At 34.0% G+C, this 19,540-nt stretch overlaps 1 protein-coding gene and 1 long non-coding RNA gene across 2 annotated transcripts; both read right to left on the bottom strand.

Annotated features, from left to right (window-relative positions):
• Positions 1 to 617: 617 nt before the first annotated feature.
• LOC140008194 (uncharacterized) lies at positions 618 to 3,104 on the bottom strand. The gene is made up of 3 exons (XR_011815577.1): positions 2,931 to 3,104; positions 1,487 to 1,547; positions 618 to 753 (listed from the first exon to the last, which is right to left on the bottom strand). It is a non-coding gene; the product is annotated as an uncharacterized lncRNA (long non-coding RNA).
• A 4,156-nt stretch (positions 3,105 to 7,260) lies between these two features.
• LOC113693250 (cation/calcium exchanger 1-like) lies at positions 7,261 to 9,285 on the bottom strand. Its single transcript, XM_027211813.2, has one exon. It carries the CDS (start codon positions 9,147 to 9,149, stop codon positions 7,377 to 7,379), a length of 1,773 nt encoding a protein of 590 aa, XP_027067614.1. The 5' UTR covers positions 9,150 to 9,285; the 3' UTR covers positions 7,261 to 7,376.
• Positions 9,286 to 19,540: the final 10,255 nt, after the last annotated feature.

Raw genomic sequence — 19,540 nt, 5'->3', positions numbered from 1 at the left:
ATTTAAAGTAAGAGCGTATATATAGGTAAATAGATTTTTAAATTTCTAAAGCAATTGCATAAGGATTAAGATTCCAACTTTTTATAGAACTCTTGTTTTATAAAAACTTAACCTTTTATCTTATAAATTAAACTATAAGTTTTTAAACTTATCATTCAAATCTTTTACTTGAATATCTTTTAATCTTGCATAATGAACTCATAATATCTCTAACCTAATTTTCCACTATGTTGACAATAAGAAAAAGTTAGAATTCTTAATAATAAGAACTAGATAAATTAAACTCCTTTAATTTATGATTTATTAAATTTAATCAACTAACTTATGTTTATAAATCAAGATTGACTTTTAGCAAAGTATCATAACTGTCTAAATATAGAGAAATCAAGCAGATAGATGTCTATACCGTTCTATGCATATGTATAGCATAAATTGTGTGACGGTCTCACCTCCTCTTAGGGCGTATCCCAGGGTTCGGCGGGTCGCCTGCCCAACTCTCGTTAGGACTCACTCACTCATAGGTCAAGAAAAATAACGTACATCCATAGAAAATAAATAACACATCCACTTCAACTTAATATATACATTGATACTCAAATCCAGATACAAAGCTTCTATACACCAAAATGCTTCAAAGTGTTTACAATTCGAGTACAATCAACCCTGGTCGGGTACTAGCATGAGTACAAATTCAAAACTCAAAACAACTAGACTACGTTAGTCTGTACACGTCTCACGCCTCGCTCGTACCCCCTGTAAGGAAAACAAATGACGTGGAATGAACTAAAAGCCCAGTGAGGTTCCAAATAGCAAATCGACCATTGTTTACAAGTACAAGTTTCAATGTAGCAAAGTAATGAACATGAAAAGTTCATAAAAGTGGACAATAACACTTCAATTAGCAAATCTCAAAATGAGCAAGTGTAAAGTTTTCTTTTAAATCGAAACAATACCACGATAAGTATTAATCATTCCAAATTATAAGGATACGGATAGCTCTCAGGAGCCAAATTCCCATTGCATCACCAGAGCTTGATCAAGTAATAGTTGACACTCCGTCAACTTTTAAGTAAGTAACCAATTCAGTAGAGCGTCACTTAAACTACTCTCCATCCACCATCCAAACCCCCTACTGGGCCCAAAATCCTCAATAAACATTGGTGGTAATACTCGAGTATACCAATTAGTCGAGGAGATATCACTCCACTCGACAAAACAAAAGACCCAGGGTTCGTTATCCAATCTACCAAGCCCTTGTCGACTCGACTCGAGTAACTCGCCACAGGGTTTCTGGAATTCCAGGAAGTGCGCACCATATACACAATTATATCAAATCTATTGCAACAATAAACAAGTATATCTCATATTTGGGCAAGTGCAATAAAGTACACTCTTGCCCGATCAAACAAATGACATATCATTAAATCACATTGGTCAAGTATTGAAAACAAGTTTCCAGTTCAATCAGATATTTGGAAGCACTCACCAAAGGTCTAGTGCCTCTCAAAAGTCACGTTCAGGTCCAACTCCTTGGTTGGAGTCCAAATCTGCGATAAAATATCATTTACGAATGTAAAATTCTGTAGAGTTCGAAACATAGGAGTTTCGCTTCAAGAAAACCAAGTAAATGTAACTCGTTTAACTAGAATTCAAAATACTTATTAAATTTTGAAAAATTCATGCTCGCTTTTCAAACTGTGAGACTTGGTAACAATTAGACTTGGAAATACCATTTGAGTCAAAAGAACGAGGAAAACGTATTTCTATTAGTCGTTGTTTTCATTTTTCCAAGGGTACAAGGTCGGCCAACTTCTAACTTGTATACCTTGATAAAGGACGACGCACATATCCTACATGATTCAAGTGGTATTCGCTCTCAAGCCTTACTCAAGTCGCAAGTATATCTACCTAGCCCTTGAGCGTAAATTTGGGCAACATGCCCTTTGTATTTACCTATTTTCTAGCCATTTATGACTTCATTCTTTTCCTCAATCAGTCCCAAAGTCACACACAAAATAATCTCATTTCACTAGCCGTTCAATAGGCTCAAAGTCATACAAGGACAAAATAAAACTTGGAAAATGTCCGGAAATGAAGTTTAAGTCCTAAAACAAAAGACAGATTTGACATCGCTTAGCGTATCGGACACAACCGAAGCTACGCTTATCAAATTGGTGTGAAATTTATACCGTTTCGAAGCTAAGATAAAGGGCTACAACTTTGATGAAGATCACTCAGTCCAGTTCGTAGTGTATCTAGGTCAAAATTTCAAATTACAAAACCAGAATCTTACAATTAGGCTAGTTAACCGCACTATGCGTAAACTATGATAACTTAGGCTACCGAAGTTCGATTGAGGCATTTTCAGGGCCGTTGGAAAGCTAAGACATAGCACTACAACTTATATGTTTTGGCCAAATGCTAATTTAGTATGGATCAGAGTGAACAGACGCGGTCAGATTGGTGAAATGTCAAAACTGTCCATGAAGCTCTACCTATAGCTGTCAGGGGTATTTTTATCTTTTCACAAGCTACAGTACTCAGATTGAGCTGAAATTTTGCAGACAAATACAAAACATCATTCTATACAACTTTTATGTTTTGTATTAAGCCTAATTCGGCCTCTCTCATGGTCAAACAGAACCGGTCAGAACAGGGCAGTGAAGAGTTTCATTTCTAGAATTTAAGGAGTTCAAGGTATAACTTCACCTTTCTAGTTTAAACCACTACTACAACCTCCTATACAAGATTATATACACCATATACCATCCAAACAATAAAATTATAAGTGAACCATTCAAACCCTAACTCAAAATTTATCACCACAATCATCCAAAATCACTTGAAATAGGCATCGCAAGCAAGATTACAAGTTACTACTCAACTTAAGCAAGACTAAGGGAAATAAATGTGATGGACAGCCAATATACCTCAATAAAAGGGCTTGAAGAGTTATCCTTCACCTTTCCTTGTGATTTTTAGCTCCCTAAGCGTCCCAAGCTCTCAATTTTCAAGTTAATCGGTTTAGTTTTCTTATTTTCTCACTAAATCAAGCAAAACCCAAGATGGATTTAGAGCTTTCTTTCTCTTGTTTTTCTCTCAAGGCTCACGGCTACAAGCTGAAAAAATGAAGAAGAATGAAGCTCCAAGATGGTTTTATGGCGTAGTCATAGTTTGGGTCAAAGGTTCTTAGATGGATGCCACTTGTCCACACAAGATCACATCTCACTTTTTTTTTCCTTTTCCTTGGGTTTTTGGGTCAAATATTTCGGCCCCTTTGATCAGTTTTAGAGCTGATATTTTGGCTCTAATAACAATGGGATTAACTTGCTAAAAATGTTGGTCAAATGGTATGTTCAATCGATAGTGAACGGTACCCGTCGGTTCAAGTCATTTTTCCTTAAATCGCATATACTAGGGTTTTATCTTATAATTCACTAACTTATTATTATTACTTATAATCACACACTTAATATCATCCAAAACTCACTTTTAATCATCAAATTGGATATACACTCCGTACCGGATAGTCACACTATGGATAGGTGTAAAAACCCTAATTTTTTATAACTTGAAAATGAAAGGAAAAACCCTTAATTCTATGTTTATTTGCACTTATTGTGGAGTGATTGAGTAGTAAGACTAGTCTAAAGTAATAATTTTCAAATAAAAGGGGATTTTAAGAAAAATATAAGGGATTTTACAAGTCCTCACAAATTGTATCCTTCACCATGTTTATCTCTTATTAATCTTAGAATATGGATTAAGTGCTAACTCTAAAGTGATTAATGATTTTCTTGTTACCAAAATACAATCTAAATAAATAAATACTCAGATACACATATCTGAGATCTTTTCATTGAGTACTAAAGTTTTTTGGGTTATATTCCAACGAGTGGCTATTAATGAAATAACTTCTCTACTATTGTAGGCGATGACCCAATAGATTATTCACTATCTTTCTATACTTCATGTTATATCCAATCTCTAATGATATGAATACGCTTTCACACATAAACACTCAATAGAGTCTGAGTATAACAATTCACATTTAAAACACTATAGTAATCTTAAGTAAGAGGATCATTTATACACACGCCATAGAGAGATTTATCATTCACACTCAAATAGCTATTCATATGAAAATTTCCAAATGGATCAATTTAATGAATTTGATTATCTTATTAAGAACTCACACAACAAGGTTTGATGTCTCTACATTATATTAAACGAGATCTACTATGTATTTCAAAAGGAAGAAACATAGTATGTACTAGTCTTTCTATATTAATGGTGTCCAATCTATTAATATTATGATATCTTTAAGAATAAACCATTGTTAATGTATCTCATTATCATGATACTTCATGATCAGATTAATCTAGATATAGTTTATTCTAAGAACTTTATCTAATTAATTAAAATAACACAACAATTGATAAGATAAAAATACCATTTATTAAACATAAATAATTAAGACACAACAATAAACCCTAACTTTAAGACATACATAAAAACATAGTGAGATAGCATACGCTGCCACCTAAAAAAAAATAATGCATACGCTGCCATCTATGATTAAGAAATTTCATGATTTTTCCCACCAAGTTAAAAAATTGTGATATGCCGTCGCATGATATAGTAGGAGAATAGTCCATCCAGAATTTTTTTTTTTTTTTTGGTCGCTCTAGAATTTGGTTCTACTTGTACTAACTGCGATCCGCAACTACAGAGACCTTATCAACGAGCCCAAGATCCTCCGCCAAACTAGGAGTCTTTAGTAGCGAAAAACCCATCAACCACCATCCTTTTCAGATTATTACGAAACTCACTCAGTGTTCTAAACTGGCCTTTGGAGATTTCTCAACACTGAAGTTTGTGCCCTACCTCTGGCCCAACCTGTTGGATGAACAAATTTAAAAGGAAAGGAAAATCCAACGGTGTCCATTTGGACCATCTTAGATTTTGAAACAACCAGACGGAGTTCATTTAATGGTCTGGAAATAGTTCTCAAAGAGCCGAAGTATGAAGGAAAACAAGCTATACGGTGGAATAGAAGTAAGATTCTTGCGATACAAATTGACTCAATTAATAAGGATGAACTATTTTTTCATTAAAGATCAAAGTATTTTTTCATTAAAGATCAAAGATCATATATTCGAATCTCAATATCAATGTGAAAATTGATATGAATACCGTATTTGTGGACGATCTATAAGAAAAATTGATGTGAATACCGTATTTATGGGCAATTTATAAGAAATTTTATAAGTGACCTATAGTTTCGGAGATATATTGTGACTTATTTGAGTCAAACCTGTTGAAACTTCTATTTACTTTTTTTTTAAAAAAAAGTAGGGTCCTTGACAATACAAGTTGAGTGTATTTGGTCGCGGTAGCTAGGAATTTGAGTTCAACTTGGACATTCCTATCAATACCTTCCGTGCTACCCGATAATTGAAAACTAAGAGCTCTTCGTTAAGGACAAAGTTGGTCTGCATCATGTCATTCTGCGTAAAACTTGGGTATTCGTATCAGACTTTTCTAAGATAACACAAGTCCTATGAAGATTAATAAATGCCAAAAATGATTTCAAATCATATATTTTTGCATATGAAGTTTGTTATTTAAATATCAATACTGGTGCTGCAAATGCCCGCTAGTACTAATAATTTTTGCATATGAAGTTCATTATATGTCTTATCTCCCCTCGAAAACATTTACAATTGACGTTTCGACTATCACTTCTCCTTGTCTCATTCAGCTATCTTTGTCCTACATTTTTTTTCATTGTAATAGGAAATGATACTTGGACCTAGACATCCTTATGGTTACATTGTCATCAGTAAATCAAGCATGTTGCTCAGGGCACAATATCGAAGTCAAAGCACAATTGTTGGAGAAGATCCTTAAGTAGCTTTTGCAGTTTTTTTACTATACTTTGGCATAAAATTTGACTACAAATTTGAGTAAACTCCCATATTTTGTATGAGTAAATCTTTCCTACATTGACGGTGTATATATTATCATCGTTGGATTCATGACACGTGTACAAAAGTTGAATTTCTATTTCAAATTTTACATAGTTGTTATTCATCCAACGCTGATAGTGTATACACTGTTAGTGTAGGAAAGATTAATCCATTTTGTATACCCTCACCTAGCAAATTCATGAATTCTGGTAGTATTATTGTGATTTTAAATGCTACAAACACTTGCAAATTTAAATGCTACTCTTGATCGATATTCTTTTTTTTTTTTCAATAAATCAAGTTAGTTTTTAGATAACCGTTTAAGCATCTAAAAATAGGGGATGGATATGGTAAAATTTTATGGATAATGGTAAGAGAATAATGTTAGATTTGATAGGTTATGCAAGCAAAGATTAAATCCCAACTCTTTCTGCTAGGAAAAAGTTTTTTTTTCTAAATAAGATTAAAGGTTATGAAGTGCTTGTAACTTTCAAAATCACCTTGTAACTCTGCTATTTTTTCTATATTTACCATTAAAACAAACTCTTTTTCGTAACATGAATCCATCACCTGATTTTCATCTTCGATCATGTACCTCACAAGGAATAAGTAAAACTATAATTGTTTCAATCCAATGGCATTTTAATATATTGTGTAAATCCAGTAAAAGTGAAAATCATGAAAGGTATGTAATCGAGCCGAGACGAGCTCGAGTATTGCTATATTCGAGCTCGACTCGACCTATAAATAATTGTACTTGAGCTCGGCTCGAGCTCGATCGAATCGGAAAATCTCAAACTCGAGCTTGACTCGAGAAAATCATTAAAAACTCGAGACTCGACTTGATAAGGCTCAACTTTTAGTCAAGTCTTATCGAGTCGAGTAATCAAACTTTTTGACTCGACACCTTGCTTGTAAATTCAGTATAAATTATACCCATAACGATCGAGCTGTAAAATTCTGACTCGAACTCGACTCGAATGTGTACTCGAGTAACTCGAGACTCGGCTCGAACTCGGTTTGACTGAGTTCAAGCCAAGTCATTGACAGCTCGGCTCGCGTTCATGATTATCCCTATAAATTTTTGGCTCTTTGAAAAATTGAAAGTGAAAATGGCAAGAAAATAATGGATGCTAATTTTGTGGTCCTTGCCTCAAAGGGAGCAAGTACTTGGACAGCGAATCACTTGTGAGGTGCTCCTCTGGGGCAAGCATATAGTACATTTGCTAGGCTGCGGTTTTTTAACGTATTTACACGCATTTGCCTTCCTACCTTTACTTTTAGGACAAGAGAAAATTTACTGCTTTATTTAATTTACAACAAAACCAACGCTTGAAAAGCTCTAAGACCAAAACCAATGCTTGAAAATCTCTAAAGATCAAAACCAATGCTTGTAAAGCTCTTTCAATTTTCCAGTAAAGAGCCCCCAAGTTTTGGTAATCCTAGAGCCTTTGCTAGTCTTAGGAATATAAAACACAAGTATATGGCCACAAGACCTCCACCTAAGGACCTATCCAACTTCATTTTCCTGTTGAGCAATATTACAATAGCCCAAAGCAGGCCAGCAATAAAAAATCCCACAGTTTCATAAAGATAAGGATCTTTTGGAATCAAATAAGAAGATGGATACTGAGACCATGAGGCAAAAATGAGTGATAGTCCCAAACCAATCAGGTTATTAAACAATGGCCCAGCATAACAACCTGATATTGCTATTTGTACCCCATCAGGTCCTCCTTTTAATGCCATAGCAAGATTTGATATCAAATCCCCTGCTGAATTTCCCCAAGCAAGGACAGTAAGTCCCAAAATTGAAGGGTTTATTCCCAAAATAGTGCCAAATGATACCAGCAAACAAACCAGTTCCTCTGCAATAAGATATGTCCAAGCTATACTCATCAAGAATCCTCCTGCAAGCCAAGGGAATAAGCAGTCCTTTGGTGGGCTTGACTTCTTAGTGAATGCAAATGCAAGTGTCCCCAGTATAATCCCAAGAAGAGCTGCACTCATGAAAATGGCTAAGCTTATAGTTGAACTGATTATCTGAGGTTTCCAAATGAGTGCTAAGAAAATAGGTGCTAATGTTGCTGAAGTTACAGCAAAGGCTTTGGACCATTTTTCCTCAGAAACCGTTGGAATTGTAATTTGTCTAGGTAACTGCAGAGGTAACTCCAAAACATAGAGAAACAAGCGCAGGAAACGACAAGCTGTCGATCTCAATTCACTCCCATTAGAGAGTTGATCAAGAGCATCTTTCAGCTGTGACTGTGATTCATTCTTTTCCTCATCCATAGGTTCAATCAGAGGAGCATACATGCCGCAAGATTCATCAGAGTTAAGTGCCAAGAAATTACTCCGCGAGGATGGAGGAATAATGGCAGGAGGATTGACAATCCTCTCTTTCTTTCCATAGAAAAATTGCATTGCTGAGACCACCATAATATACAGGACATAGATGGAAACGTAACCGGTTGCAACCCACAAATTTATTTCTCCAGAAATAATGATCATCAGGAGGGATACAAGGGAGAAAATAAGAAACAGGACATCTCTGATGAAGCTGGCTTCATCAACAGCTACCTGACGAGATGAAATTGACATGCTAACAATTCCAACAACAAAGCATGAGATGAAAAATGCCCCACCAAGAACTGTGTTGATTCCCACATCAGAATCGTGGGATTGCGCGAAAGAAATGAAGCTTGCGAAAACGTCGTTTGCGCCATTGCCTAAAGGAAGCAGAGTTGTACCAGCTATAGTTGGTGAAAGCTTCAGAACTCGGGATAAGCTTTCGACCGAAGGACAAAAGTAGTCCGCTGTTGTATTTCCAATTACATAGAACAGAAGAAGAAGCCATAAAAGAAGCAAAGTGTATCCCAGCACGGGAAACTGGCCTAAACTGCAGTAGAAAATCTGAAGGTAATCAATGTAACCTTTTCCTGAACAGTCGAATGATATCACGTAAGCACACTGGGACTTGTAATCAGTGAAGTTGCGAACGCTTGAACAGTCATGAGAGCCTTGAGCTTCAAAGAAGATGGAATTGGAAAGCTTAAAACTTGGTTTCTCAAGAACATTGGTTGTGATGTAGAATACAAGAAAGAAAAGGAAAGAAATGTTTAGTAAAAGAGATACTAGTGTTGTTCTGAAGCGAGATATGAAGGAAAAGCAATCCATTCACGAGATTCTTTGATGAAGAAGCAGTGGAGGGATTGATTGATAAAGGGAAATGAGTTCCATGGTTCTTGCCTTTTGTTATCTAATTCAGTTACATTTTCATTACTTGTGTAGAAATAATTGGCAATAGGACAAGGTTTCGTAAATGCATGAGTTGATTAATTTGTCGTACTCTGTTTATTGTTATGAAAATGCCAATATACTTGTTTTGTTGTCAAAGGAAAAAAGAGTTTTTTTTTTTGGTTGGAAAAGCTTCCAAAAGACATGTCATCACAAATAATCCTTGGGAGGGGCAATTTCGTAGAGACCTAAAAACTTGTTAATTAATTTCCGTTTTATATTTAGTTTTTTCTTTTTTGAAATCCAAGACTTGTGCGTTTATAAAATTGAAATATTAAAATTCAAAATCTAAATTTTGAAATTTAAAATCTAAAACTATTAAGTTACTAAATTGTTAAATACTAAAATCCTAACATTTTACATTAAGTGATAAGTGAATAAGTCGTTTGTTGAATTACTTATTTTTTGGAGTATATTTTGCTTAGTCAATTCACTTCTCATAATTAATTAAGATATTGTATTTTTTTTATTATCAAACACGTCTGAATATATTAAGGTCTAAACCAATTAAATTTAACATTAAATTGTGTTATCAAACAGGATCTTAATAAAAACTTAGTGAATAAAGCACATCCTTGAAATTAAACAGACATATCCAGCAATTAATCTAATCCTGTTTCTAGAAAGTGCATATACCATACCAACAAGAGGATGAAAAAAATTGAAATTTCTAGACACAATTGTTACCATTTCTTTATGGATCAATAATAAATGTAGAGTTGGTTTAAATCCTAAATAAAACAACATAAGACATGGCTGTAAAGTACCATCTTTGCTGATGAATTAGAAATTCTGTAACTTTTCCCTGACAATACTTTCCTTTGAAGATTACTAGGATATAAAGAAGAGTACTGAATGGTCAAAATTGAGTGTAGCGCAACACTTATGAGACCAGCACCACGTAGTTAGCCCCCTTTAGTGTGGGACAAAGAAAGGGACCAATGCCAAGTTGCCAACTATCACCCAAGGTTGCCCAGTCTATCATTGGCACTTCATAATTAACCACCAGACCATACGTCCAGCGGCCACAAGGAAGGGCTCTGGAGTCCGGCTTGGGGTGTTATTTGGGGGATCAAATTTTCTTGTCAGCATCAAACATATCAAGAACTCCTAAATTCTCAAACTTGCTCAAATTCAATGAGTGTCATAGTTCACCTATCTGATTTAAAGGTGATTTAGTCTTCCTAAATTCAATAAGTGTCATAGTGCATCCGTGTGTTTTAGAGGTGATTTAGTCCTCCACAATTTTCAATGGTTCCGTTGGATCTGTTCTCTTCTTCCAAATTGACTTTCAAACTTATTTTTTTAATGTCTTTAGTCCTCTTATTATCAAGTGTATTTTTTTTTCCCCATGTAACTCTTAAAAGTATATACTTATGACAAAAACTTAGATAGAATTGGTCTACTAGATTCAGTAGCCCAAATTTTGTCACATCTTCATCATGCAAATTGGTAAACTAGTGTGGCAAATTTTGAGTCACTTCATTTACGGATGGGCCTATATATGGATCTACCCAAGTTTTTATCTATACTTATAGTTCATCCATGTGTTTGAGACGCAAGTATTAACGGCAAGAACCTCACCTGCGACACACGAACGAAATGAAAGGCTTTTCTAAATAAATTAATCTTGTATATACTCTCAGTATATACACAATCACCATTATATATATGACACGTATGTAAAATTTAAATTTAAAATTTTACCCATATATCATTCATTGAATCGTCATAGTGTATACACTGACAGTTTATATAAGATTTACTCTTTCTTAATTAGTAAAAAGGAAAAGCCCCACATCGGTGTTCCCATTTAATACAATTAGGCCGAATATAGCGTGTAGGATCCGTAATCTGCACGACACGAGGAGTTCGTTGAAAAATAAAATATTGGAGAATTCGACATGTGTTTAGGCTTGCAATGACCAAAGACGGTCGAAATAGTGCAAAGTTGGGTGGAACTTCAGAGGAGTTGGGATTGAATTCCTTGCTAATTTAAATTCACTACTCCAAAGAACATTTTGGTCCAAAGTACAAAAAATTTGGTCCAAGATTTGTAAAATAAGATAGAATTATCATCTTCGATTTTAGATTTAGTTTTACCCAGCATTTCAAGAAAACCAAGCTCGAATTTAAAATTAACTGCAGAAAACAGATTGACTACTGACTGATGTAATTTGTCACAAATTGAGAGTGGTAAAGGGGAGGTAAATCATCGATCAATAGCGGTTTATAACTACTGACTGCCGATAGTTCCAACGGCATCCCAACTTAGCTAGAAGAGGAAGAAGATCAAAACCACATCAAAGTGGGGTCCCTCGGGTTATTGGTTTTAGAGTCTTCCCTTGAATTAAAAAAAAATTTTACTCCTTTTTTAACTTCCCCAGATATTGCAAATACTCCTCTCTTCACTCAAAAACCTTCTGCATTTATTCTGGTTTGAATTTACTTTTCCGAAAAAAAAAAACAAGCATTTGGAGACCTTTTAATTGGTGACTGTGGGATGCAAACAAATCCTTTCATTATTTTGCTATTAGTGCAAATTCCATAAATGAAATAACGATTCTTATAAAAAAAATGTGCGGGATATATTTAATTAGAAAATAAGAAGGGATTCACTTGAAAATAAAATTTTCAAAAACATTGAAATAGAACAAGTAACATTTTAGCAAAAGCAATGCCGTTATGCAGCAACAGCCTTCTTGTCTAGTCGCCATTTTTTTTAAGTTATAGTTTCATATTTTATGATATTCTTCCTGTCCTGCTGTTTTGGAAAGTCACTTTCATAAATTTCAAATTTTATTAAGTTACTTTATAACCAAAGCCCCAGATAGACAACTGAAAATTTCAAATTTTACTTCTACCTTTTTCAAATGCAATAATTGTTTGATGGCAGATATGGAATAAATATATTCCTATATTTTTAAAATTCAGGATGAGAAACTACTTGAAGAAACTAACTATAAAATCAAGTTTTAATGATTTTTTTTTTTGTCAATTATTACATTTATCTCTAGTATCCTACACTATTCTAATCTAAAGAAAAAACTCAACTGGATCTAGGGGGGACCGGTAAGGACTAAACCACCACCGAATTAGATATTTTTTAAGAAATCACTTAATGTGGCAACTAGCAGGAGATAAGGGTTTACCAAATCTTAAATGATTTAGTGGTGGCCACCCGCCTTAGCGCCAATCAATTTTCATGATTAGACTATTAGAGTACGAGATTGTTCCCTTCTTCCCTTCGGCTAAAGAACTGGCTCTGCCTAGAGATGTCAAACTTTTAGAGTGGGGTCCGGTAAGAAGGTTCCTTATAAGGAGCTGAGGTTCTGATTCGCAACAGGGACGGCCGCCTCCAAGTTTTAGCAAAATTCATTTAACCGTGGAGGAAAAATGAGATTCTTCATTTAGAACCATTCTATTGCCTCTCCCAGAATTCTAGAAAAATTCCATTGCCAAGACTTGTTTTTCCTAGAACAGGAGAGGTGAGATTCAAAAAAGTGGGGAGAGAAGAAGGATTTTAGGCCAAGACCTCTCCAACTAGGACAAAAAACAAGTTCAGGTACATATTGGCATGGCCTGAAACCTCGTGCAACAAACGGACATGCGACTTTTATGGTAACCTAGTTGCAGCTAGCATGCTACACACAACGTTCTAATAAAACAACCACGGAAACTTCCTTCAAACTAGAATGTGAAACTAAATGAGACAGTTCCGTACTAGCCAAAATTTTACCAGACAAGATTCCGATAGGAAACTTCTGGGTTGCTTTTGTGGTGTAAATTTAGCAACACTTTTTATGTTCTTTCGTCGCATTTTGTGCTCACGCTCTTGCTTCACTTATCTATCTTATTGTTAACACAAGTTAATTCAATTGGAAAGGACGGGCTATTTTCTCACAAAAGATCGTATGTTTAAATCACATTGTTGATGTAAGGACTGTGTTGGTGGACAATATGTAAGAAGCTCTATAAGCGATCTATAGTCTCAAAAGCGTGCTCTAATCCAGGGTGATGATTAGAGCCGAACCCACCAAAACTTTTTTTTTTTTTTTTACCAAAAACAAAAAAACAACTTATCTATCTCATTTCTGGATTTTTTTTTCTTTTTAATTTTGGGTTACTCTTTCCTATAATGTCAATGTACACACTGATAGATTAAGATGCATGCCGCATCACTCAATTGAATTTGAGGACCAAAATTTGCACAAGTGGCATGCATTTAGATCCGTTAGTATATACACTGATAATGTGTGAAAGATTTATCTTTTACTTTTTCATGTAAAATTGGATATTAGCATTGTTGTTTAATTGATTACATATTCACATAATTTCACATAATACTTAGAAAAAAATGTAATTTATGTGGTTCTTATAACACTACAAGCTATATTGCTATAAGAAGTCTTAGGAAGGATCATTCTTCCTATGACTATTAGGGTTGTTCTTGCAAAAACTATTAGAAACACCGAGGTTGAAATTAATCTTGCTAAAAGGTTTTGCTTAACTGAGTCAGCCACAAAGCAGGACAATAAAATGTTCTTTCTTGTAAAACCCAAAAAGTTATGATTGGGAGACTAATGTCATACATTCAAGAACATATATGATAGGGTGGTAGTTTACACATACAAGTATGTGCAGGAGAAGAGAAATAAAATCAATAAAACATTATTAATTAATAAGAACAAGACTCTCACTCTTTCAATTGATGGAAATAATAAGACTCTCTATTTATAGATTAGATGACTTGACAAATAAGTCTTGACAATTATAATAAATTACTTAATAAAATCCTAATTTCTAAATTAAAAAACTACTATAATTTGAATCCAATAAGCTAAAGACTTGACTTGACTAAAATACTAGTATTAAACAATAATATGGAAACTTTTTATTTTTTAGCCAAATTTAGTTATGAAATTTTTGAATTAAGGGGATTATATAGGTATTAAAAATGAGCGAAACACAGGAAGACATGTCTTCCAATTTGCCTTCGGCTCCATTTGATTATTTTCTTGGCAGTATCATAAGTATAGACTATAAAATCTTCAAATCCAAATATGCTTGAATTAATGGAGATTGTGTTGTATGCTAGATTAGTCTTTTAGTTGCTATCGTATATTTGCTTAAAGAATGATGCCATGTGCGGAGATGGATACAAATTATTTTGCATTGTTGATGTATTTGATTAGTTGCATGTTAGATAATATTGAAAAATGAAATCCTTAATTTAATAGATAAAAAATAAAATTTACAATTATAGATATACATATATATACTGTATATAGATGTATTATGATATATGTGTATAAATGTACACACACACGTGCATAAATTTGAGTATGTACATAAATATTTAGTTAGTAAAAACTCGTATTATACTCATCTGATATAGATTCGTGCACATAACTCAAAAAAATTTACATTTTGTATATTTCAAAAATATTTTTTAAGAATTACACATATCAATTAATTGTACAAATAACGTGATAAACTTTTGAAGTTTCATACTTCATTAAATATACTTCAATTTTTGAAGAAATTTCAAAATTTGTGTAGGACCAATGATATAACACATTGAGGACAAGGGAAGGCCTAATGACTTTTGAATAGGGACTACGAGGGCAAAATAGTTTACCCAAGTTATTAGTAGCCAAATGTCTTAGTATGTACGCTCTAAAGATAGTACTCATTATTGTTTTTTAACTATTTATATTCAATAAATAGCATTTTTATCTTATTAATTGCTATGTTATTTCGATAAATTATGCCTAGATTAATGTACTCATTATTGTATTTTAACTATTTATATTCAATAAATAGCATTTTTATCTTATTAATTGTTATGTTATTTCGATAAATTATACCTAGATTAATGAATCATAAGTGTTATGATAATTAGAAACATTATCTAGGATTAGCACATACTTTTGTCAAAGTCCAGCACTTACCGCTATACTAAATGTAATTGCTATTTTTGAATGTGCAATTTTATTCCATAAACACGCTATTTTTGAGTGTGCAATTTTATTCCATAAACAGCTTGGCATTGTATCACACTCGATTAGTATAAGAAGCTGCATCTCCCAGGTGCCACGGGTTGACTGTCAGTCAAAGGCTAGTTGATAGTACAAAGCACCTACCACGCTCAGTCAGCATGAATCGCTATACTTAGCCATGAGTGCCATAGTTCTGGCAATAAGTTAACCGATGCTGATTATAAAGGTCAATAATCAACCTCCCAGCACCAGCCCATGAGACTTGAACCTGCGACCTCACTTTGGAATCAATTGTCAAAATAGCGCTTACCACTAAAGCAAAAGTAATTGCTGTTAGGGAAAGTACAACTTTGTTTCCTCAAATACACGATGCAAAGCACTGTATCTGCAGGAAAATGTTGATCATAGTATAAAATCATTTAAAGTATTTCAGAGGTCGAACCTTCAAGGACGAGTTGATTTCCTACTTTAATTATCTTAATGCAAAAGAATTAAATTGCAAAAAATTTGTAGTATTAATGGAGATCTAGTAGTTAACTGAATTAAATGAAAATAGAGTGAGAAAACAATAGTTTTATGAGTCTAGGGTTCAAGTTTTAATCTAGAGTTTTGAATAAATTCCTTAATTATTTTTCTTATCAAGTTATGAATGTGACGACCCCACCTTCCCTCTAAAGCGTACCCAAGGGTTTGGCAGATCACCTGCCCAACTCTCGCCAGAACTCACTCAATCAACTCTCAAGATTAATCATTCAAGCCTCCAAAAACATTTAAGTTCTACAATTCAACCAAAATGTAAACTTATTTACAACCCAAAAGCCAAACGTATGATACAACATCAAATGTCAAAATACATCCTATAAACCAAAAGTATAAGTACAAGAGGGTTACACACTCTAGTTCACATTCAACTGCTTCGGACCTCCAGTCCTGTAAGGAAAACAAAAACTAAACGAATGAGCTAAAAGCCCAGTGAGATTCCTAAACAAACAATCAAGTAGGGAAGCCATGGAAACATTATAGTTAACAATTTGCATACTTTGCACAATAATATCCAGTCATTCAAGAAATAAACACTCAATTATTGGAAAGATATGTAAGGCCTGGTGCAACCCAATGAGTACAAACAATTTCATAATGATGCACAAAGATATATCAAATTTAAGCACAATAAAGAAAACTTAATTAAAGAGAAAAGATAAGAAATGCAAACCAAATATCAATCCAATAGCCTCTTCAATAGATGGCGATGCTAACCAAGATGTACAAGTGAAGGCTCACTCCTTCCTCACCCCAAACACACTTTGGTTGAGCCAAGGAGTTTTACAACTATTCTACTTAACCCTCAACAACCTACACTTGAAAGATCACTCACCTAATTAAGAACTATTTTATACAAATGAGGCAACCTTCACCAAGGTTTTACCACTTCAAGTGATAGGTTCACCTTCACCAAGGTTTTACTCTTCTTAGAGAGTAACCTTCACTTCAGCAACCTCACAACCCAACTTTCCCAACCCCTTATACAACCAACAAAGAATCTTTCTATTCAAAAATCTCACTTGTAAACTTGTATTTTGTGTTGGCAAAAGTCTCCTGTCTTCTTGTGCTTTGGGGTGTTTATAGAAGGTGAGAAATGGCTCCAAAAGTCTCTCCAACGGTCAAATATTAAATGCTGTCAAAACTAGCTGTTGGCCTGTCGGACGTCCGAACCCTGCGTCCAAACCACCTGTCGGACGTCCGAACCCTGCGTCCGAACGTAGTCAGAGAGTCATCAAATCTTTGCGAAATTTCTCGGACGTCCGATGCGATCGATGTGCGTCCGACAGAGTTTCCCTCTTGATGTTCTTCATCCTTTCGGACGTCCGATAGCTTTCTTTCGGACGTCTGACATGAGTGCCCTGTTTTTGCTTCTTCTTTTATACCACAAGAATCTGTTCTAACAAATTGCTCACATAAAAACATTAGCCCAAATCTACATTTTGGTTTGTTAATCATCAAAACCAAGGATTGATCGACCAAGGTCAACAATCTCCCCCTTTTTGATGATGACAAACAAAATGAAGATTTCTTTTATCAAATAAGTTCAAATAAAGCTCCCCCTTAGAAAGTGTCAACATACAAAGAAATTTCAATAAATCCTACTCCTCCTTTCGGCATCAATAAAAAAAAAACAAACTCCCCCTTTATTTTTCAAATGAAGACCATATTGAATATCAAAATTTACAAATGTACTTACAACCATTTAGCACTTCTTGGATCAAATCTTCATGATGTACCTAAATATGAGAAATTTCATTTGGTACCCTTTCTTTATAGGGTCCTTGGGAGTTAATACGACATGATCTAGCAATCCACATGAATTTCATGCCTTTTCTCATATTTTTCTTTACATAGCAATCATTTTGCATATGTCCAAATTTGCAACAAAAGTTACACATGATAGAAGTATTTTGCACATAGGTGGATTTAATGCAACTAATTTTCTTACTTCTTATCATAGCAAACTTATTTGTGCCTTGAAAAGATTTGCTTTCTTTTGTTTGAGAAAACTTTTATTTTTCATTTTGGAGAAACTCGTTCAAGTCATTAATTCTTTTCTTTAACACATTTTGTTCCTCCAACATTTTTTCATAAAACTTTGTTTTCTCTTCCAACTTCCTTTTCAAATTATTTTTGCAATCAAAAACACTTTTTTGATTTTTTAAATCATCATTTTTCATTCTCAAACATTTGTTTTCTTGAAAAAGTTTGGAGTTTTCTTCCAACAAATCATTTATTTTTATTTTCAAATCTTTATTTTTAGCATAAGATTTTCTCAAACTTTTATGCATTTTAATCATAAGAATTTTCACATCATCATCTTCATTATTTTCATCACAAGAAGAGTGATAAGAACTTACCTCATCTTCTCCAACGGCCATTAGTGCCATTTGGGCCAACTCTTCTTTTTCTCTTTTTGAATTGCATTCATCCCATGTAATTTTGCAATCTCCTCTTGAGCATCTCTTGTTGAAGATCTTCTTGAAACTTTTGATGTGAGGAGTTATATCATTGTCCACTTCCATGATTTCATTACCCATGAAGGATGGGTTATCCCCCACTTGAGATGCTTTAAAAGCTATGCCTCTCTTATACATTCTTGCATTTTCTTTCTCTTGCACTTTGAATTTCAGCTTTAATTCATAAGAGGTTAGGGTATCCACAAGAGATTCAATGGACATAGAATTTAAATCCTTTGCCTCTTCTATAGCATTTATTTTGTTTTCCCATTCTTTTGGTAAGACATTCAAAATCTTTCTATTTTTCTCACCCAAAGAATATTCTTTTCCAAGCAATTTAAGATCTTCAATAATGTCACAAAATCTACTACACATCTTATCAACATTTTCAAGAGGATGCATTTTGAAAAATTCATATTGAGAAACAAGCAAAGATTTCTTTTGTTCTTTAATATCTTGGTTACCTTCATGAAATACACACAATTTATCCCAAATATCTTTAGCTGATTTACAACCTTTAATCCTACTAGATTCATTTACATCTAATGCATTGTACAATATACACATGGTCTTGGCATTCAAAGAAAGGTATCTCTTGTCTTTTTCATTCAATTCTTGTCTAGTCTTTAATCTAGTCAAATTGGTGGTAGAGTCAACTATTCTAACTTCATAAGGACCATCTTCTACTACATACCATAATTCAATATAAACGGATTGTAAGAAAATCATCATTCTTTGTTTCCACATGCTAAAATGAGAACCATTAAACATAGGTGGTCTATCAATAGATTACCCTTCTAAAAAAGAAACTTTTATGGTTGTCATGATCTTTACTCTAAGCGGTTAAGCTTGATCAAAAGAGACCAAGCTCTGATACCAATTGTAAGGTCTGGTGCAACCCAATGAGTACAAACAATTTCACAATGATGCACAAAAATATATCAAATTTAAGCACAATAAAGAAAACTTAATTAAAGAGAAAAGATAAGAAATGCAAATCAAATATCAATCCAATAGCCTCTTCAATAGATGGCGATGCTAACCAAGATGTACAAGTGAAGGCTCACTCCTTCCTCACCCCAAACACACTTTGGTTGAGCCAAGGAGTTTTACAACTATTCTAATTAACCCTCAACAACCTACACTTGAAAGATCACTCACCCAATTAAGAACTATTTTATACAAATGAGGCAACCTTCACCAAGGTTTTACCACTTCAAGTGATAGGTTCACCTTCACCAAGGTTTTACTCCTCTTAGAGAGTAAC

Source organism: Coffea arabica, chromosome 6c (genome assembly GCF_036785885.1).
Source record: "Coffea arabica cultivar ET-39 chromosome 6c, Coffea Arabica ET-39 HiFi, whole genome shotgun sequence".
NCBI classification, from domain to species: domain Eukaryota; kingdom Viridiplantae; phylum Streptophyta; class Magnoliopsida; order Gentianales; family Rubiaceae; genus Coffea; species Coffea arabica.
The sequence above is the reverse complement of the archived record's forward strand: the minus strand, read 5'-3'. Positions and strand labels throughout refer to the sequence as shown.

Excerpts from the sequence above, each read along its gene's own strand:
- LOC113693250 (XM_027211813.2), bottom strand. The coding sequence starts at position 9,149 with ATGGATTGCTTTTCCTTCATATCTCGCTTCAGAACAACACTAGTATCT.